We start from the raw sequence: 21,498 nt of genomic DNA on the forward strand, positions 1-21,498 counted from the left end.
TTTGTTTGTGGTGACAGTAAAAATGAGTCATATCCTTAATGGAGCTCTGCAGATGTCCAATGTGATGACCACTGTAATCAATTTGCGGCATGCCCATCAGCTTTTAACATTTTACTCTGCAAAGAAAATAGTGCATGCAAAAAAGAACAAGTATGTTTATTCATCTTTCTTCTATCATAACTATTGTAACACAAGGAATGTGTAATGTAAATCTGCTGATTACTAATTGTTCAATCCCAAAACAACCACAAACTTGAGGCATTTAAGTTTTAAGACTTTTATAAAAAACTACTTTTAGCATCAACTTGTTTTCTATTAAAACATCATTGCTTGTATATTATGGTATATTTGTATGTGGTATTAGTATACTACCACTGAACAGTTCCTGAGGGATTTTCTGAGACTGAAAACTTGTTGGTAAATGTGATGAACAGACATTTATATCTTTCAGTACACTGCGACGAAATTAAACATGAGGTTGTGATTACCTAATGAGAGACACTGTGCTTATTTGTCAGAAGTTTAAGTCCGTGGGGGTCCTGGAAACCAAACGTCTCTGGATCATTTACAGTAAAACAGATTCTACTTAAAACCACGTCAACAAGTTAGTCACGTAAGTTGAAAGTTCATTGTAGTAAACACATGCATGCAATTTGTCAGCTACGCTATCCCCATCTGTCAAAATTTCCTGGTCCAGATCCAAGAAAAGTCACACAGGAAATCGTGTTGTGTAGTTCTCAGAATGCACTATTTTTATCAAGAAAGCACAAAAGGGAATAAAACTCTAAGAAAGCAAAGTTTAATCAGATAGGAGGGGAAGGAAAGGTTCAGTCACTTATATTGTATTTATGTGAAATGTTGTATTTGACATGTTACAGATTATAGAATTTAGAATAAAGTTTAATTTAAAGTACAAATTTAGTCATAGTAAAATATAAAAATAATTTAAAATAACATTTTTTTACAAACTTGTTAACTAATCTGTTAACTAATCTGCCTCTTCTGTTGCGTCATAGTTGGCATTTATGGTAAAGTTGAAGAGAAAAACAAAAACACATCATCTGAGACGTCAGTGGCCCATATACATGTTGCCCACAGTATACATTCTTTCCCACTAAAACCACAGCTTTTGTTTGTGCCTCGCTGGCTGCTGCTGCTAAGACCGAGTCTCATGAAGAGAAAGGACAGAGAGATAGAGGTGGGGTAAATAAGCTGCAGAATGGAGGGAGGGAGGAGCAGTGGGGTGCAGGAGATCTCTAGACCTTGAGTGTCGAGAAATGAGTCCATGGCTTTGGTGTTCGCCTGTCAGCAGCTACCGAGACTGACGCAAGCCAACGGAGGCAGGAGGACTGGCACGGAGCAGAACAAGCCTCTCAGCAGACAATTGGAACAGGAAGCAAGGAAGGAAAGGGTCTTTCACCCGGAGGAAGACTGGCAACCTCATTGGGATTGTGACAAGACAGCCACACAGTAGCTCCAGAGACCACCCATTGTAAGAGCATCAAACACACACATTTAAAGGAAGGGAGAGAGAAATACTGAGAAAGACCAAGGCTGAAACCTCCTTAGGTCAGAAGTAGTATTTCATACTTCTTCATTAATAAGAACGAAAGTATCATTTGAGAGCTTCTCAGCTGTATTTTTTCTCTTGTTTTTCTTACTGTAGGTAAGAAGGGGGAAGTGGATACTTCCCTTATTTACTTACTTTTTGAAATACTGTGGTTTTTCATTGCTTTCCTCATTGTTCTTCACATGCTTCTACAGTCACAGACGATAAGGACATCATAAGAAGGTAAGACTCAAGTACATCTTCAGATAAAATAGCTGTCTATGCTGGGAACACAGATCACATAATTTGCTCAACAACTGTTGTAACAGGTCTAATTAATGTTAGTGTGCACAGACAAAAGTTTTATTGTATATATTCGTTGCCATAGTACCTGCTCCTGCCCTCAAAGTTATTCTAAGCTGTTAAGGCTTTCAATGTAAAGGCGGCACATCCTGGAGATTTACTGCAGTGGCATGTTAGTGACAGAGACGGGAGGATATTTCACAAAGAACAAACACAGTAGTCGTTGGAGGTTTCATCACTGCGTATTCAGTGTATCTCTACATTTGACTTGTTGGGTCGCTTTCTAAATGTAGTATAGCATAGGGGTTACACTGTATGCAGTGTGTGCATGAAATGTTTAAATTTAAGTTTACTTGTTGGATTTAAAGACAAAGAAATACTTGATCATTCAAACTATAGTCTAGAAGATAAACTAGATAATTAAATAACTCATCGTCAATAATACACAATAAGTTGTAGCTCAGCAGCCAAAATGCTGTAATCTTTCTGTACATATTTAGCTTTTGGTGTTCCCTCTTCATATAATTTCTTTATTTCTGCATATGAATATCATCTCTGTCTATTATACCTACTGTATGTATCAATGCCATCATTATTAATGTTATCATATCGTCTCTTCTTTCTCTCGACCCTTCTTAGGTCCACCGAAGATTGCAAGATGAACAACACCCTGTCCAACGCCTCCATCAAGTGTGTGCGTGATACCAGTGTGACAGCTGTGGTTTTCCCCTGTCTGTACAGCGTCCTCTTTGTATTCGCCCTTATATTGAATTCCCTGGCTGCATGGATCTTCTTTAGCATCCCCAGCACCTCAACATTTGTGGTATTTCTAAAGAATGTGGTAAGACACAGAAGGTTTTGCTCATGAATGTTGTTGTCAGTGCAGAGCAACAAAATAGAAAGAAAAGCTATGTGTGATCCTTTAACAACAGGTGGTGGCCGACTTGCTGATGACTCTGACCATCCCTCTGAGAATCTTGAGTGATGCAGGTGTGGGTTCCTGGCAACTGCGTGCCTTTCACTGCCGGTACTCTGCAGTTCTCTTCTACATCACCATGTACATCAGCATCCTTTTGCTGGGCCTCATCAGCCTGGACCGCTACCTGAAGATAGTCAGGCCTTTTGGGAAGTCGGCCCTGCAGCGGGTCCGTGTCGGTCAGGTCTTGAGTGCAGCTGTCTGGGCGGTGATGTTATCTTTAGCACTACCCAACGTTATTTTAAGTGACCAGCCACCAAAGGTCTCTGGAGGAAAATTGAAGTGCAGCTCCATGAAGAGCAAAGCCGGCCTGCTCTGGCATGAGGGATTCAACTACTTCTGTCAGGTAGCTATTAAATAAATTAATAGTTAAATTTTTTTGGAAATGTGCTCATTTGCTTTTTTGTTGAGAGTTAGATGAGAAGATTGATGCCACTCTTACCTGTCCTTTAAATATGAAGCTGCAACCAGGAGATGGTTAGCTTGGCTTAGCATAAAGACTGGGAACATCTTTTTTGGAATCACTGCTCCCAGTTAAGAAGTAGTCCGGCATGTAACCTTTGTAAAGCCACAGTTTGTTTTTTTTTACATGTATGTTTTTGTTTAAATTAAGCAAATGAGATAGAACGTGATAGTTAGTGAGCTTTAGGGGTGCTAGTTGGTGGATTTGTTATCTTTGGACCGAACCAGGCTAGCTGTTTCCCTTCTGTCTTGTCTTTATGCTAAGCTAAGTTAACAAGCTGATGGAGAGATATATATTATATAGATAAATATATATATATTAATATATTTGCAGTGTGCACTATCCACTTAATAATTATTACAATATTGACACATCTGACCTTTGAATTTCAGCCATAATTCAAGAGTAGTCATGAAAAAAGTTGTGGGAAGGTGCTGCTTTGTTTAATACTTTGTTGATGTGTATTACTTGCAGGTGGTTTTCTGGGGCACCCTGGCCTTGATGGTGGTTTGCTACACATTCATCAGCAAGAAGGTGTATGAGTCATACAAAGCCTCAAAGAGCAGATCTCAGTCTGCCAGTCGCAAAACCAAGGCGAAGGTCTTCGTGGTGGTGGGGGTGTTTTTCATCTGCTTCGCCCCCTTTCACTTTGCCCGTGTTCCATACACTCTGACCCAAACCCGTAACATGGCGAGTCATTGCCAGGCACTCTACATTGCCAAGGAAACCACCCTGTGGCTGTCAGCCACTAATGTATGTCTGGACCCGCTCATCTACGTGTTCCTGTGCAAGGTGTTTAGGAAAAGACTGACAGCTGCATTCAGCCCTAAGCTCCTCCACAAAGGCGCCATGGAATCCCCAACAGCAACATCAACTCAGCTGGAGATGTCACAGATAGCCCACAGTAACAGACTGTCACACAATGGCATGTCATAGTGACACACTGGACAAAGTACACTGAGACATGTTTAATAACTGTCGAGGCACAGGGATAATTGTGTAATTTTATCTGTCAGTAGCATTTTATTTTGATGACAGAGGATGTAAAAATTCTAAAATTGATGCAAAATGGTCAAAATCTGCTGAAAAGACAATGCTGCATCACAGAAAAAAGTCTGTAAAAAAGTATGAAAGTACTCATGAATTTCATGTCAACATTACTTCCGCTTCTGATACAGTGCTAACCAAGAACTTTTGCATGTTTGCTAAGTCATCCAACACATCTCCTTAAATGTGCTTACTGTCATCTTCTGCTTCCTTCCTTCTAATCTTGTTTAAACTGCACTTTCCCTTTGCAAAAGTTTGACCAAAAGGGCAAACATCTTGACAGCACATATTCTCAAATGATTACACCACACACACACACACAGTGTGTGGTGTAATCATTTGAGGACTGAACTATAGCAAGTTTATAACAATTGTAATAATACAGCTAAAACATCTGTGTGATATAAATAATAATAAAAACATATTTTTCATACTGTAACTGCATGGTGTTGAAGTTTTATGCTGGAAACCTATTAATCTTTATAATAATACCAGAGCAATGGTAGAGCTTATCATTGTGTCATTAGTACATAGCATTTATGTGACCAGAACAGCTTGTTAATAAACATGCCACAATCCATATTACATACAGATCACATTCAAGGTTAGCGTGAGTGGGTTGGACATGAGTCTAAAACGTGTGGTCAAATGGCATTTCTGTTACGTGGGGTCGAGCAGGTGAACCCAAGTGCAGACGCACAGAGGCAAGGAGACAGGGACACAGTAGGACGGGGTATTTATTAAAGCAGGCCAAGGGAAACTAGTACTAGTAGCTGGGAAACTGGGGCTTGGGCTGGTAGTTGGGAACCAGGAGATGAGGCAGGCTGGGGCAAGGGGAGCAGGTCCAGAATGGAACTCGTAGAAGCTGGGTAGAGTGGGGGTCAAGGGCAGGGAAGAAAGGCTGAGGAGACATGGGAAAGGAGACAGGGCAGAGGTACTATAGGGAACAGGAGACAGGGACAGAAGCCAGAGCAGACAGGACTGCAGGGAACAGGAGACAGGGTCAGGCTAGAGAAAACAGGCAACAACAAGAAAACTGATAAATGCAGGAGAAACCTTGAAGCGTAAACTGACTGGAGCAGAGGCTACAATCTGGCAATGTAGATCTGGCAGGGCTGAGTAGAAGCAGAAGTCTTGATTATGGAACGGGTTGCAGCTGGTGGGGCTCTGCTGTGACTCCAGCACACCTGTCTCCACTCACACAATCACACACACTGGGAGAGAGAGGGAGAGAGCTACTGGGGAAGTGGCAATAGATAGGGAGACACAGGACTGAGGCAGGAATCGTTGCAATTTCTGATAAAACCTGAGAGACATTAATGTATGTGCACAGAGCTGAGCTGAGGTAGCAGTGCAACAAAGATGGCTAAAAAGAAAAGAGGGTAAAACCACCTCAACCACCCATGGCTCCTCTAGCACGAGGCTGTTATATAACAGGAAATGAAAGTATTTTTTTAGATTATTAGATACAATTTTTTTTTAAAACATAGACTGTATTTGTTGCTCCCCTTCTGAAAAGCACTGATTAGAGATGCTTAAGTTTCCTTTATCTTTATATTTACTATTTCATTATCAGTAGTAACTGTGTCTGAGATACATTTTATCATTGTGGGGCAATTGGCCAACAGGAACTGCAAACTGCAGAGATCATGTTGTTGATAAGACTGAATGTAAACCACATCTACAAAGGCCCAGCTAGGCCTTCAAGTAGGGCATGTAGTCTTTCACAATATTGCATATTGCAGCAAGCACCTGATTAATTTTTGAATCGAACAAGAGGAGAAAAAATATATAGAATTGTAATAAATTGACTTTTTCCAACACTGCAACCCCCCCTCCCGAAGACGGGTTTCAGGACATTCACAAACCGGTTCTGCAGGATTAATGTCATACTCCACCTGATTTACAATCGTGTCTGCATGTGGGTCTGATTAATGTAATAATGAAATATGATCTTCCTCCATCCCACCCTCTGTTGGCTACGACAGAGGCTGATATTTGGGCAGGAAATTAATGAGCTACAGAGCGGTCGGAGCGGCGACTGCAGCCAAAGGAAGGACCGTTCGTCACCCTCAGATTAAATCCTCTGACAGATGACCCCACAGTAGTGAATTATGAGAAATTCTAAATGACATTCATGGAAATTAAATAAACCCCACAGATAGTGTTGCCTAGCAGTATGCACAGACACAAGTTGGGGACAGAGAAGGGCCAGATAAATAGGAGGCAGGTGGAGGTGGGGGCTGAAAGTGTCATATAGCTGGATCCTTGTGGAGGTCCTGATGGAACAAGATGGTACAGCTTGCATATCAGAGAAATCTGTCAGGTCTATGTGTCAGTGATGCCAATCAGCAGTTGTTCCACTGTTTTATGTCAAGACACCCCAGAGCGTTGGCTTTAAGGCTGCTTATTAAAGCTTTCGGTCAAAAAAGTTATTTTGACACTTTTGACACTCACTTTTCTCAAACTTGAGTTGAGATGAAGGATGTACATTTTATATAACCAAAAGATACGTGACTTTAAACTCAGCCCACAAACAGAGCTGGGACTCAACAACATGCAAAACCAAATATATCCTTAACTTTGACATTCACATGGACAAAGTATAGAGAAAAGTAAGTCTGAGGCCACATATTTAAACCTGCAACAATCAATTTTGTCCACTAGGGGCAAAATAACTACAAAAAGTTGACAGACAAACAAAGCAGAAATTGTATTTCTTATAGAGTTGTTATAAGGTTTGCAATATGTGCCCACTTACATGTCAAGATGACAGAGCAAAATCCACAGGAACTGTCTATCCGGCCAACTGACAAATCCAGTTCAATATTCACTGTCCTTAGCTGCATCACCACCTCCTGGAAAAAAACAATTATACATAGCTTTCTTCTGCTACTTGCCTGCCACTAGTTGCTGGGCACTTAGCAGGTTTATCAGAGACTGTTTGCACTTTGCAAGAACAGCTGCCTGTTGCTGCTGCTGCTGGAAACAGGGTTACAGAGAGCAGTGAGGCTGAACCATAGATGACAGTCCAGACTTGTCATACAAAAGTAACAAAAAAACAAACAAATAAACAAAAATCCCCAATACAAACATAAAAACCTAACAGAATGTGGGGCCTGTTTCAGAAAACAGGTTCAGCAAACTGTGAGTCTAACCCTGAACTCTGAGTTGATGAACACAGAGATAGGAAACTCAGAGTTCTTGGTCTCAGAACAGCTGATTATGTTCACCCTGAGTTAAGCGTGTGCGTGATGAATGAAAAAAGCCATCATCAATGGAGCACTGATACTATGAGTCACCATGGCAACAGGTAAATAAAAGGCAGAGCCTCAGGAACCAGCAACTGAAGATGAAAAATATAGTTAAAGATTTAAAACATATAGATCAAAGACACAGAGACATGACTGTAAACTCACAGTCTGATCAGTGCTGATTTGCCCTTGAAAAGGCGTTGAGGTTAAAATACAGTAGATTTAAAATTTTTAGACATCTATTTGTATCTCAGCTCAACAACATTCAGTGACATTTCAGCTGCTTCAACAAATGTAGTAGGTTTAAACGTTGTCACTGAAATGCTGTCAAAACGCGTTAAGATTATGCTCCTATTTAAAAATCTCACTTTCAAACTACATTCTGCAGCCGCACCGCAATCCTGCTCACTCAGCATATTAACATATAATCTACAATATTATGGGAATGATGTTCCGTCAGTGCGACCAACCACATGATGAGTGATGGAGATACTTATTCAATTGATCCCACAAGTCTAAAGCTTCATAGAGATTTCTTCAATTTAAACTGAGATTACACACTATGTGCAATAAATATTTCAGGTCAGGAGCTGCTCTAACAAACTGACAGTCTCAGTGTTATAACAGAGGGACATGCGGAGGTTTGACTCTGAGCTGAGGATGAATTCACGCTGTGGAATATTTGAATGTGAGAGAAAAAACTGCTGTTCAAAGAAACAACTGATGCGCATTAAACTTTAACTAACTTTAGAAAGTCCTGAGTAACTAAACTAATATCCAACCAGCCGAGATATAGATTCTTACAGATGGTGAACCTCCGCTAATGAATGCGCTTTGATACAGACTAAATGAATGAGGAAATGAAACAGGGTGTCTGAGTCTGTAAGAGGGAGGAGACAGAGAGAAACTCAGGGTTTGATGAAGAAAACCTGCCAGCAGGCAGGCTAGCTTCACAGGATCAGTCACCTTAGCTCTCTTCCTGGAACTGAAAACCCAGAGTTTCCTTCATCTCAGGGCGAACAAACTCAGTGTTTTCACTAAACCCGCTTTCTGAAACAGGCCCGTGATGATTTACTCCACATTCTTCTTTTACTCTTCACTTTTGAGATACATTTTTCCTGCTGTTGTTGTTGTTGTTTTACTTTTCTCAGAATAAGGAGAGGAGGGTATTTTATCTCATACTTTCCCATAATTACTACATAAAGATCCTATAACGTTAATCTCATACTGATAATATCATAATGATATGTTGTTTTTAAAATGTCTGTTTTTTTCTGGTAAACGAAGTGCACAAACGTATTTCTAGCGAATCTTATGACTGCACTTTAACCCTGTTATGTTCGTGGTACTGGCTACAAACTGAGTTAGTCAAGGTATTTGTGTTAAAAGTCTTCTCAGAAATCGATACAATATCTTACAGTTGAAGCTTTTATCTGCGCGCGCTCTCGCCAGCCGCTTGAACTTCTCGGCAGGCGCGCGCAGACATAGCACCTGATGCGATGATTTCTTTTTCTAGGATGGCGAAGTCATGACCCGCCCTACTCTACCTCTGATTGGCTTACTGTGGTATTCCTTCTCTAACTCTAACCAATCTCAACCTCGCATTCCCAAACCCAGCCAACAAAGGGAACAAAAACTAGCCAATCAGAGGCAGAGTAAGGCGGGCCATGACTTCGCCATCCTAGGAAGAAAAATTGGCGCACCAATCGGATAGCTACAAGCTACAAGGCTAATCCCACGTGACATGCCTATTGGGTCATATGATCGATCGCCTACGTCTGCTGGTTTTCTCCCGGCTGGCGTCACCTCACCCCCCCTACCCCCGTAAATCCTAAACAAACGAACATGGCGGATTTTGAAGAGCGGCGAAGCCTGTTGGAAGATGAGGACAGGGGGTCGTTCACCGGCAGACAGGCAGCCAGGGGACCCGGCAGACCACTGCCGGCCATCTGCGACCCCAGCCACCTCCTGCACCGAGTGGTTGTCCTGATATTTATGTGCTTCCTGGGATTCGGTGAGCTGGAACAAGTTAAACTTCACTAAGCATCCTGACATGTTATCGTGGAGATTTTGGGCTAATTTAAAGTCATTATATATGTAAATGAAGTTTGTAGTGTTCTTACCCTCAAGTCAAGTTGTCTCAAGTATTTAACTTTAAAGAATCACAGTTATGTCTGCTGATGTTGTTTATTTGTTTCAGGAAGCTACTTCTGTTATGACAACCCAGCTGCACTTCAGACTCAAGTCCTCCAGGTAAGTCATCCCTTGTAAAAACAAAGTTTAAACTTGTCATCATGCGTTAATAGCACAGCCCCACCTTTAGTTAGACATTTAATTAAAAACAGCTAAAAAAGAATTCTGTATTGGGGTGAAACCTGCATTATAATCCAACCAGAACATACAAATGAACCTAAAAAATGCTGCAATTAGAGGATTTCGTTATATTTAAATCCACACACTATACTCTGTATTCCACTCCTAGATTATTAAGGGGATGTAACAGCTGAAAACCAAAGCTGACAAGAATCTGATGTGTTTTCTCAATCTCTGTACCAGGATATGAACCTGAACACTGCAAAGTTCATGCAGCTATATGCCTGGTACTCCTGGCCCAATGTGGTTCTCTGCTTCTTTGGGGGATTCCTGCTGGACAGGGTCTTTGGTATCAGGTATGATCACCAAACAGTCACCATCTGTTTTGATTTCAGTGTTTGTTTATATGCACTGGCCATAAGTGAAAGTGAAAGAATGGTTAAGCTGTTGTGCCCTTGGTTGGTTTCATCTTCTGTTGTTTTCTTTTTAGGCTGGGAACCATCATCTTTTCCCTGTTTGTCTGTGTTGGACAGGTATGTTGTTTCTACGCAGTCAGAAATACATACAGATGCACATTTTTCATCTTGACTAACTTGAAAAAACACACACACATGAAAACAACAGGTAGTAGGTACACTTACATGAACAAAAAAATCCTATTTTATTTATTATTTTATTATAATTTCTCTGTCTGCACAGGTAATATTTGCTGCTGGAGCTTTATTAAATCGTTTCTGGCTGATGGAAGTTGGACGTTTTGTGTTTGGGTGAGAAAATAATTGTGCCATTGTGTTGAAAACTATTAATTTTATTAACATAATTAACAAATTTACATGTCAGTGGCCAGTTTTCTGCGTCCATATTGCACATACTTCTATTCAGCACACTTTAGCTGGAATTTCACAACACAAAGGCCCTGTGTTGACGCTCCAAAACTGACCTGTCTGTTCTAAATTGGTCACAGACTTTCTACTGTAAACGGATATGAAAATCTGATGATTCTCAGGTTGGTCTTGTACTGTCACATAGCTGACATGCTCCTACTCTTTGTTCTCTTTTGGGTAGTATTGGAGGAGAGTCATTGGCTGTGGCCCAGAACACCTATGCAGTCAACTGGTTTAAAGGAAAAGAGCTCAATCTGGTGTTTGGCCTTCAGCTGAGCATGGCCCGCCTGGTAAGGACGCTGCCAACAAAACATCAATTTATCTAGGCTTTCAGATAACGTGTTAATGCTTGTCTTGATCATAACCATGGCGAATGAGCCTACTATATAAATCACATGTCATCGATACAGTGAATATATGCTTTAAGTCCATTCATCCTCCGTCTCAAGGGCAGCACAGTGAACATGAACATCATGGGCTGGGTGTACAACAGAGTCGCTGATGTTGTTGGCTCTTCTGGATACATCACACTCGGCGCATCACTCATGATAGGTAAAGTGTGCAACTGATATTGCTAAGAGTTAAATGTTAAGACTCAGGTTACAAATACTTTATCTGTGTCTCTGCTAGAGATACTATATCCTCTCTCTGTAATTAGTGATCTCAGATAACACAGCCAGCAGAGATAGAGAGAAGTGATATAGAGAACTAAAAGTGCTGCTGGCTGCTATATATGAATCACGAGTTAAAAGAGGCGTCAGTTCTTGTAATTTTCTGCAGTTACTTAGCAATGCTAGAAGTGCTTCCACTTTTGCAAACCTTGCAGTTGTGCGCTTTATTTTGTATTCCGGCTCCACTGCCGCTGTTAATTCAACTTTAATCTGACCATTTGAGATCAGCTCATGTGAAAAATAGAATTTATCAGCAGTCATCAGGAATTCCTTGATAATCTTATCATCAAAGTATAACTGGAACTTCTGTTTCTTTACTTTCTTTTTTGTCTCCTCCATGTTTATTTATGTTTTTAATTCCTGTTTTCTTTCCTTAGCTGCGGTAACCTGCTTATTCTCATTGATCTGTGCCTTGGTGTTGGCATTCCTTGACAAAAGAGCAGAGAAAATCCTTCACAAGGAGCAGGGAAAAACAGGTGATGTATTCTAACAATGTCTTTCCTATCTGTTGTTTTTCCTCTTTGACCTACACATGTCAAAAACTACTAGCTTATCACAGTCAGTATTGATCCGAAAACAGACTGTAAGGTCACATTTTGTTGTTGTTATCTACTTAAAATTGACACACCGGCTAGACTGCTAATAGGCTTTAGCCCCCTCTGTTGTGCTGTAGTTTCCTTTATAAACAGCAGGGGCAGTTCAGTTCAATGTGTGCTATATTGGTGAATTTTCCCTTTAGAACGAATGACTTCATTGTCAGAGAAGCTGTCCCTCTTTTTACAGTGGTGGAAAATAAATATGCTCTCAAGCTGATCTGTGTGTGTGTTTGTGGGTTAATTTCACATGTTAGGTGAGGTGATCAAGCTGACAGACGTAAAAGACTTCCCCCTCCCCCTGTGGATCATCTTCATTATATGTGTGGGTTACTACGTGGCCATCTTCCCTTTTATTGGACTGGGACAGTGAGTATTACATTGGTGCCATCCTACAATAAAAAACCTCCAGTAGTGCTGACATGTCTTTGTGTTACTCGAGTAAGTCAGGGCGTTGTCTCGTCTGTATGACTTAAAGGGGACACATCATGCTTTTTATGATTTTCTGTTTTTATATACTTTATCCTGCTATGCTCTGTTTGCAAAGTTACCTCCACTTCCTCCTCATGATGACATCAGATTGTTTGTGCATTCCCACAAATAGCCGTCCATTGTTGTCTTCGTTGCTAAGGTTGTTCCACGGGTTGTTCACGTTATCTACGCGCATATTTCAGATCAGAGTTGGGCTCGAACATGTACGGAGGTATTTGAGAAGTTTCCATTTCGGATAAAGAACAAAGAAAAGAAGTGAAATCCAACAACTATTGTTTGTTTATGTAGCCCCCAACAGACAAAAGTCGACCATGATGCAGCTTCCGGATGGCTAACCAATCAGAACCAAGTGGGCTCATCGGGAGGGCCTTAAAGAGACAGGAGCTAAAACAGCCTGTTTCAGACAGAGGCTGAACTGAGGGGCTGCATAAAGGGCCAATATGAGATAAATAAGGAGTTTTTTTTAACTGTAAGTCATGCAAAGATATTCCAATAGTGCCCCAGAATATAAATATAAACTTGGAAATGTGCATGATACTTCCCCTTTAAGACATTTTATTTATAGAAAATAAACCGAGTTACTTGGATTAGTGCAATGGAAAGGTTATTTGTTGGTATTTTTTTCCTTATTAAGATTCATATGTGTAGAACTTGACTTCTAGAGCTTCTAGTGGCACTAGTTATTACTGTAGAAAATAAACAAACACGTATTCCATCAGAATAATTTTAAAGGTGCTATAATTACATATAATTTCTAAACTCGGGGGCTTCAATACTTCATACACTGAATACAGAAATGGGATATTATTTTCGTGTATGATGAAAATATCTTGATCGTCCTTGTGTGAGGAAAGAATAGAATTCAACTTCTAAACACAATGGTATTATGTTTTATATGTGTGGTATGAATAAAATAGAGACTTTCAGCCCTGCCCTCTTCGGCTTGGATGTGTGTGCATACTCCTAGCGTGAATAAAATAGAGAACATCATTAAATTAGTACAATGCGTGTGTCTGAGGAAAGATTCAACGGTGCAACCTCCCAATGCTGCGTTGTCATCAAACCACAAAGGGAGGGAGAGGGGGGGTCAGAAATGGAAGGTGCTTTGACAAATGGGTTGTCAGTGAAAGAAACCAATTGAAGCTATCACAACCTGCATTTCCTTCACTGAAAGGCGCTCTCAAATCACTTAGCAACTGACATGGTTTTTCCACAGAGGGTCAGTGCTTACAGAGCAAATAGTTGTTATGCAAATGGGGCAGAAAACAATGTATGTAAGACTGAGAGCTGCAGTACCTGCTGCAGGAGTCATCTCAATACCTTCTCCCCTTGTGGTCACATCAATATAAAGGCTAAGCAGCTTTGTGTACTGTGAGCCCATCATCTTGTCTTTTTATTCACAGGGTATTCTTCATTGAAAAATTCAACTTTTCCCCAGCTGAAGCCAGAGCTGTCAACAGGTAACTCAAGTGTAATAGGCCATTGAGACCAATCCACCTTAAGACACCAGCACTTTTATTGTCTGCTGATGCTTATATACCTTACAGTTCTTTTTTGGGTGCATTTTCTTATTTCAATGGATCACTAGCCAAAATTACATTTTGAGTGCGGCACTTTTATCAGCCATCTGAAGCCAGGAACAAACTAAAATCCTACATAATGTAAAAAAAAAAAAACTTGATATCACACAGAAGGACTGACTTTTGCAGATAGTTTGTCTCATTTCAGATTTCTGTCATTAATCAAGCTACAGAACCACACCTTTTATAGTATCCAGTTATAAAAATCAATCATGTTTCACTTAGTCATCAGTCTGAGGCTAAGTCTCAATCTCTTTAGTACCAGTATATCTACCTTATACTCCAGTAAAGTAGATATACTCCAGTATATCTACTTCATCATATTGAACAGTGTCTCTTTAGCATTCCTTCATGCTCCTCTCTGTCTTTCACAGTATTGTGTACATCATCTCAGCCCCCGCATCTCCAGTTTTAGGCTTCCTGGTTGACAAGACAGGGAGGAATGTGATTTGGGTAATATGTGCCGTGGTCACCACACTCGCCGCTCACATGATACTGGCCTTCACCTTCTGGAACCCATGGATCGGCATGGTAATGCCCACCTCAGGCTCTATACTCCAAGCAAAATTATATTTTGTACATTCATAAACTGCTGTAATTAATTTGCATCGTTTACAAATGTCAGTGTATTCATTAGAAATCTAAGTCTGTTAGGTGAGGTAAACTGTGTAGCTTCTCAAAACATGTTTGAAGTTATTGTTGAACTTCTGTAACTGTAGTTACACTAAAATGACTTAGATACTGTATCAAAAGGTCATGTTGTTGACGTAGCAGTAGGAGTTAGCACAGGGTTTTGCTTAAAGAATATAATAATAGCACCATTCCTCAATTTCTAGAATAGGATTTTAAATGCATTAAAGCTGCAACTAATAATTATTTTCATTATCGATTCATCTGGCAATTATTTTCTCAATTAATCGTTTTGTTTATAAAACACAAGAAAAGAGTACCAAATGACTGTTATAATTACTGACAGCCAAACTGACCATAGCACATCATACCAAGGAATACTTTAAGTAATTTGAGAGCATGTGTATGATTGCTTGTTTTCCAGTCGCTGCTGGGTGTCTCCTACTCCTTACTGGCCTGTGCACTGTGGCCCATGGTGGCCTTTGTGGTGCCTGAGCATCAACTGGGGACAGCTTATGGCTTGTATGTACCCCTAATGGCATCGTTATGACTTACCTCATACATATTCAGTTTTGCTTAGTCAATCCGTCAACAATCAGTTGATGTTGTTATTTTTTATTCACTATGATGTTCATCGTCCGTCCCCAGCATGCAGTCCATCCAGAACCTGGGACTTGCTCTTATCGCCATGGCAGCAGGAGCCATACTAGACACCAGAGGATACCTGTTTTTGGAAGTGTTTTTCTGCGCCTGCATCTGCAGTCAGTATTTTGTGTCTGTTTTTGTGTGTGTGTGTGTGTGTGTGTGTGTGTGTGTGTGTGTGTTTATGAGAGTAAAATCATTCAAACTCCAGTTGGACTTTTTTGAGTGACAGTCTTAGTGATTTTCCACATTGTTTTTATGCTCACCTCTCTTGCAGTTGCACTGATGGCAGTGGTGATGCTGTACTTTGTGGATTATCTCAGAGGTAAGAGAAGACTGGCGCCTTGAACTCTCCCACTGCTCTCCCCCTCCCCACCCGCCTCTCTGACTCCTCTCTTCTTTCTCTACACACATTCTCTTAGATTTTGTTTCCCAGCCTCCCCCTGTCCTTCATTTTCACGTGTGACTACTCTTCACTTTACTCTGCCACTCTTCAGCACAACCCACTCCTTACCACCACACTCACTACTCTTCCACAATTGCTCCCTTCTTAATCTCTCCATCTCCCTCTCTTGCTTCAGGAGGAGATTTGAACCGGTCAGCCTCAGACAGAGCCAAGCTCCTTAAAGAAGCCACTTCAGACGCAGAGTAAGTACCCTCCGTCACTGCTTTTCCACCCACTCAGCCAACAATTAAACAAGCATCTCAGAAACATAATTAACAACCCACTCATATAATCAAGTGGCACAGGCATATTTTGGAAGACTTAAAAGAGCCCATGTTCTAATTTATTCTAGACATTTCCTTAGCTAAGCCTGCTGTAGTCAATTTAATACGAATCTACTGAAATTGCTATACATTTCTATTCTGTTCTAGTCTGAGTGTCCAGTGAGATAAAAAAAAAAATGATTTAACAGTTTGAGCATGATTTTCAATGTGAGAGTTATTGTAAATGCTGCTGCTCTCCTCATTAACTCACAAGAGGTTTTTATGGATTTGTTCTTTGATCCCATATTCTACCCATTGACCACATGACTCACATGCAGAGTTGTAGAATCATGCTTTATTTTATGTCTACAACTCATAGTTTAAATAGTTAACAGTTTGGAGAGGTGAGGAGTCACGTTATCAATGAAATGTTTGCTGATTGGTTGATCTGATTGGGCTAAGATTGTTTCTTGAGGGCTTATTTCCAGAAACTGCTGATTGTCTAACTGGTAACAAGGTAGAGTGTGACAGTTATCAATATTGATATATTTGAAGGCAAAATATATATAAATGCCCAAAATGGTGTCCATTTTTGTTTTCCATTTCTCCCTAGCTTATTGCAAACAAGTTGTCAACTTGTCAGTCATGTGGACTAAAAGCAAGACAGGCCACCAAAACTATCTAAAGAATGAGCTCCCTTTACCAGTGCTACATGTACTGGCACCGGAAAAAACAAAGCAAAGTCTACTCTGGTGTTTAAAACTTAGTTGTGCCATTTCACTGTGATTTAAGGCTTTTACTCATCTTCTCGGGTGGTGAAAGACAGAAAATGTTTTTTGAGTTTTATTACTTTCGATTAACTAGACATTGTCTGGCATTAATCATGAGATGAAAGCAAAACAACAAAGAAATGAGGAAGTGAGGTTTTCTCTACCACAACAAGATGGAGGAAATGGTTGCTGTATCTGTAATTTGAAATTAAATCCATACGTACTAAATGTCACGTGCCAATACCACACAAACCTGTGGTTGGATTATTTTGTGTTTGCAACAGAAAAACAAACCACACCAGTTTTCTTGGTGGTTATGACTGCTTTCTGTTCTCCTTCTTTGCATCACAGGGTTCACGATATTTATGTCTATCTCTCTATTTCTTTATTAATGTATCTAATCAGTCTAATCTATATACATAATATGTTCTATGTTTTCTCTAGCTCGTGCTATGTGAAAGTTCAGACTAATATGTCGGTCCGTGCTGTAATTGATATTTTCCAGATGATGATGATGATGATGAGGGAACACACATGGTCCTGGGCTTCAGAGCCAGCAGGCTGCACTGTCCACCCCAGAGCTGTCAATCATCTGCCATGGGGCAGGACTGCACTACTGACTCCGCCCAGTGCTGTCATCTGTGGCTCTTCCCAGCACAACTGACTGTCTGGCCCAAGCTATTACATAACCAACCGTGTATTAATAGCTGATTACATCCCAATCAACACACTGACAAATGACTCCACAGTTGCTGACATCTCCTCCAATATTTACTCTCCACTGACACCTGCGTGCATCAAACTTCAGCATGAAGTTTCTTCAGTTACAGAAGAAAGTTTAGTTGCTTGAAAATTGTTTTAAAACATTTTAAATGTCTGAACTGTTGAGTAAGAGATGACTTTTGTCATGTGAAAAGGTGCCTATATCCCTGATTAATAGTGTAGTAGATTTGATTACACAGGAATGCAACTCTCAATATAGGATTCCTATATTAATTCAATTGTTTTATATGTATAAAGAGGTAACTTTTGTGGGTATTTTTAAATGTTTTTTTATATGTTTTTCTTTATACAAATGGTTTTCAGCTAGAGTCTGTTATTTCCCTTATTGCAGACAACTCAGCAGTACATCTATGTACATATCATTTGTTAGAATTCACAATAATTGCCAACCAAAATCTCCCTTCCTGGTCTCTCCTTAGGCAGAGTGCGTTTATATTCAGTTTTAATCACATGCGCTATTGACCTTTTATGGTGGATAATCTCAAAAAGAGCATAGCTCTTTAATGTTTAAATCTTTATTGCTCAATTCTTTCATTTCTTAATTCCTTTATCTGCTCTTCGCTGGTTTCGGAGGTTCATAAAAATTTATTTTTTTTCGCATCATCAAATGCTACATTACTATAATGATAAGATGGATAAGAAAAAGAGAAAGGCACACTTTTGGCTGCATTTATCCATGTAATGTTATTCACAGTTTCAAATTTTTAAAAACTCTTTTATTAATGTGACCTTTTGAAGAATCAGTTCCACATATAAATTATGTTTTGTGGGCTGTTTTGCTCTTTTATCACGTTCAGGTAATTAACTTATTTTAAGCGCTGCCCCTAATTGTTGCCTGCCTCATCTGAATGGTGCAACAAAATATTCATGCACTCTGCTTAATTCTCATCATTCCAGTAATACGGGGAGAGATTTGTCTTCCTGTGTTATCAGGGTCATACACTGTGGATGATAAACATTCACTACCTCAGTTGGGCAAATTAGTCTTCTTGAAAATGTTAAAGAAAAAGCCCAACACCTGTAAGGAAATGGTCAGTAGGGTAACATTAAAATGTTGTGATTGCACATTAAAATAACCACTGTGTCACACAGCTAGAAACATGCTGCTCTCTTCACGTGTCACTCATTTGCTCCATGGTGTTGAGACAGAAGTTCAGTCTTTGCTTAACTGAGAATATTTGTGTTAAAGTGCTAACTGTCATCGAGCTGTGTACAAGAACTAATGTATTTAAGAAATTACAGAAGATAAATTGTGTCATCAAACAGAAAGTAAAATTGGATGTAAAGTCACTTAAATAATCACCTGCAGTCTTCTGTAAAACCAAATCACGTTTGATACTTGACTGTTTCTGGAACAATGACATTCCATTAAAAGCAATTTATTTGAAGACATTTGAAATATGTTCTGCAGTAAGTTTTATTCCAGCACCTTTGGTGAATAGTTATTTTCTCAGCCTTTTCCAGCAGAGTGTGAGCGATTAATTCTACCGGTAATATTTATATAACTGTGCTCATGTTGGTGTTGGCTGTAGAGATGATAAAGATGGTGACATTATTATTCCTACAGGATTAAAAGGCGACCCAGTAAGCTGACAGAGGGTGAGCTTGCTAGACTAACACCCATGTCTGCTTTCGGCTTACGCAACCGGTACCTCTCCAGGTTGGGCACACAGGTATGTGCACACACATAAATTGACTGGACGATTAGACATGATTCAAACAGCAATCCATTTATTATTTCAGTCAGCCTCTAATCTTGACACCGGTAATACATTTGTTTTTTTTTATAATAGGGGACCAGAAAGATTAGTTTTACTGCAACACCACTGTGTAATTATATGTGTGTAACTCCTGCTACAATTGTGGTCTTTAATCTTTCTTGTTCCCTTCCCTCTCTGCTCTCAGCTCCCAGACCACTGCTCTACCCATCTGTCATCACTTGCCCACAGGAGTGTTCTGAAATGATGCCCTTCGTTCAGCTGTCTGCTCCTCCAACACTGTTACTCTGTGGCTCCAGACAAGCATGCACTAAAAAATTTGTGCTTAAAAGGTGTCTGGTTTTGCACTTTATACTGAGGCACTTTTTACCTTCAAGGTATTTATAGCCTCATAGTCATGTGAGACTGACTTCTGGGTATTTAGGCAGGTATCTCTTCCTTTGTTAAGTTTGCATTTGCTGAGGCATTTTGTGACTAAGTATTGTCACCACAGATGTTATTTTTGTACTTTTTGTAGTTAGTTTCTCTTTGCCTTTTGTTTATTGTGCCTTTTTATAGAACTAGAGTAACAACACAAAAATATTTTCAGGGGGTTGTATCATAAAATTGGACTGCTGCATTATGGTATCTGCTGTTTTAGAGACTCGCCCCTCTGCAAACAACAGAGGGCACCAGTTCCCTCAAATGTTAAATGTCACCTCTGGCCACAGTATCATTGCTTTTTAATAGGCGCCATAGTATTTGCACTATCAGTTCTTTGCTTTCGCCTACCCTCCAGGTTTTATAGATTACATTAAGTTATTTGAATAAGTTATTGTATACAAAAAAGTTAATCTCACAAGTCAGGGATTTCAGTGGCCTGTTGAATGCTGTCAAATGTTATTTTTAAAATAATAAAAAGAGATATTAAACACAGCTTGTAGGCAGTCTTGGCACAGTCCTTACTGTTATTTCTGCGCACTAACTCATGATAAAAGTCACTGTTAAGATGATGGTTGCTCTCTATCCTCCGGATCTGTGTGTGCTGCCTGCATCCACCAGACATAAGCTGGGCTGCACTCTCGTCTTCCTGCTCCACAGCCAGGTCCGGAGCTTTTGACGGTAACGAGTAGAACCCCAAAAGTAGAGGAGAGGATTTGCGCAGCAGTTGAAACTGACCGCTGGCTTCAAGACCTTGAAGGAGATCATGACAATGTTCAGCAGTTGACAGTCTCCGGGCATGTAGACCCTCACAAACAAGTAGACAGTCCGAGCAATATGATAAGGCACAAAACACACCACAAACATGAGGCACACGACCAAAAGAGTGCACAGGGACTTGTTGCGCATACGAGCTGTCGTGGCATTGGAGATGCTGTCCGCCGCCCTACAGTAAAGCACCTTGATCATAGAGCAGTAACAAGTGATAACGACAAGAAATGGGATCAGAAAACCCACTATGGCTAAAAACAACCCATAAGGGAAGTAAACCTTAAATTGTCGCGGGTTTGTCATTTCAAAGCATACAGTCTTGTTGTTGATCACACCTGTGTGTGCAAAGACCAGTGTCGGCAAAATCTCCGCCGTGGCCAGGACCCAAACGGACCCTGACGCAAACAAGGTGAGTTTTCTGGTCCTGAGGCGCACGGCGGCGATGGGAAAGCACACTCCGATGAAGCGGTGCACGCTGACGCAGGTGAGGAACATCATGCTGCAGTGGAGGTTGACAAAAAAGAAAAACCTGACGCCTTTGCAGATTATGTTGCCGAAGGGCCACAGGCCTCCCATGGCATTGCTGATGATGAGAGGGGGCAAGGCCAGCACGTAGAGGAGATCCGCCACGGCGAGGTTGGTCAGGTAGATGACGGTACTGCTCCAGCGGCGCGTCTGATAACACACACACCACAGCAGGGCACCGTTTAAACCCAGGCCAAGCAGAAACACAAGGCTGTAGGTCACCGGTAGAAGGATCCTTTGGTAGTAATTAGTCACTGGACAGATCTGAAAGTCCGCCATTCAAAAGATCAACTCGGATAGGTTTGATAATTTGGGATCCTTGCAGTAAACCTTAATTAACAGGTGCACCAGTTCTTTTACCTCACCTATCTGCTGCTCATCTAACTGCTGACGTGTGCTTCTTTTT

General features: G+C 40.5%; 3 protein-coding genes and 1 long non-coding RNA gene across 7 annotated transcripts; 2 read left to right on the top strand and 2 right to left on the bottom strand.

Annotated features, from left to right (window-relative positions):
* The first annotated feature begins 1,041 nt into the window (after positions 1-1,041).
* Positions 1,042-4,777, top strand: LOC122983991 (P2Y purinoceptor 13-like). Its single transcript, XM_044354223.1, has 5 exons — positions 1,042-1,492; positions 1,765-1,792; positions 2,492-2,693; positions 2,785-3,174; positions 3,766-4,777. Exons 3-5 carry the CDS (start codon positions 2,511-2,513, stop codon positions 4,225-4,227), a joined length of 1,035 nt encoding a protein of 344 aa, XP_044210158.1. The 5' UTR covers positions 1,042-1,492; positions 1,765-1,792; positions 2,492-2,510; the 3' UTR covers positions 4,228-4,777.
* Positions 4,778-4,877: 100 nt separating this feature from the next.
* Positions 4,878-9,151, bottom strand: LOC122983993. 2 transcript variants are annotated; one of them, XR_006403806.1, is made up of 4 exons: positions 9,011-9,151; positions 7,100-7,196; positions 5,413-5,552; positions 4,878-5,319 (listed from the first exon to the last, which is right to left on the bottom strand). It is a non-coding gene; the product is annotated as an uncharacterized LOC122983993 (long non-coding RNA). The 2 variants fall into 2 exon arrangements; XR_006403805.1 differs by having other exon boundaries at positions 4,878-5,552.
* Positions 9,152-9,346: 195 nt separating this feature from the next.
* On the top strand, positions 9,347-20,292 carry mfsd1 (major facilitator superfamily domain containing 1). Of its 3 annotated transcripts, XM_044354219.1 has the most exons (17): positions 9,347-9,606; positions 9,793-9,845; positions 10,149-10,261; positions 10,396-10,438; positions 10,605-10,672; positions 10,971-11,079; positions 11,239-11,341; positions 11,838-11,936; positions 12,311-12,422; positions 13,949-14,005; positions 14,500-14,656; positions 15,180-15,277; positions 15,404-15,516; positions 15,675-15,722; positions 15,979-16,045; positions 19,226-19,331; positions 19,564-20,292. In XM_044354219.1, the coding sequence occupies exons 1-17, from the start codon at positions 9,438-9,440 to the stop codon at positions 19,621-19,623; spliced, it is 1,575 nt and encodes a 524-aa protein (XP_044210154.1). In that variant the 5' UTR covers positions 9,347-9,437; the 3' UTR covers positions 19,624-20,292. The 3 variants fall into 3 exon arrangements, with proteins under 3 accessions (XP_044210154.1, XP_044210155.1, XP_044210156.1); XM_044354220.1 differs by lacking the exons at positions 19,226-19,331; positions 19,564-20,292 and adding an exon at positions 17,381-19,057; XM_044354221.1 differs by lacking the exons at positions 19,226-19,331; positions 19,564-20,292 and adding an exon at positions 17,384-19,057.
* Positions 20,057-21,476, bottom strand: LOC122983992 (P2Y purinoceptor 3-like). The gene has a single exon (XM_044354224.1). The coding sequence runs from the start codon at positions 21,369-21,371 to the stop codon at positions 20,379-20,381; it is 993 nt and encodes a 330-aa protein (XP_044210159.1). The 5' UTR covers positions 21,372-21,476; the 3' UTR covers positions 20,057-20,378.
* Positions 21,477-21,498: the final 22 nt, after the last annotated feature.

This window comes from Thunnus albacares, chromosome 6 (genome assembly GCF_914725855.1).
Source record: "Thunnus albacares chromosome 6, fThuAlb1.1, whole genome shotgun sequence".
Lineage (NCBI taxonomy): Eukaryota > Metazoa > Chordata > Actinopteri > Scombriformes > Scombridae > Thunnus > Thunnus albacares.

What these genes read in the sequence shown, in the direction of transcription:
- mfsd1 (XM_044354219.1), top strand. Translation starts at nt 9,438, where the DNA reads ATGGCGGATTTTGAAGAGCGGCGAAGCCTGTTGGAAGATGAGGACAGG. An exon ending in TATGTGCTTCCTGGGATTCG is followed by an intron (nt 9,607 to 9,792) that starts GTGAGCTGGAAC and finishes TATTTGTTTCAG; the next exon opens with GAAGCTACTTCTGTTATGAC. An exon ending in GGAACCCATGGATCGGCATG is followed by an intron (nt 14,657 to 15,179) that starts GTAATGCCCACC and finishes CTTGTTTTCCAG; the next exon opens with TCGCTGCTGGGTGTCTCCTA.
- LOC122983992 (XM_044354224.1), bottom strand. Translation starts at nt 21,371, where the DNA reads ATGGCGGACTTTCAGATCTGTCCAGTGACTAATTACTACCAAAGGATC.
- LOC122983991 (XM_044354223.1), top strand. Translation starts at nt 2,511, where the DNA reads ATGAACAACACCCTGTCCAACGCCTCCATCAAGTGTGTGCGTGATACC. An exon ending in TGGTATTTCTAAAGAATGTG is followed by an intron (nt 2,694 to 2,784) that starts GTAAGACACAGA and finishes CTTTAACAACAG; the next exon opens with GTGGTGGCCGACTTGCTGAT. An exon ending in GATTCAACTACTTCTGTCAG is followed by an intron (nt 3,175 to 3,765) that starts GTAGCTATTAAA and finishes TATTACTTGCAG; the next exon opens with GTGGTTTTCTGGGGCACCCT.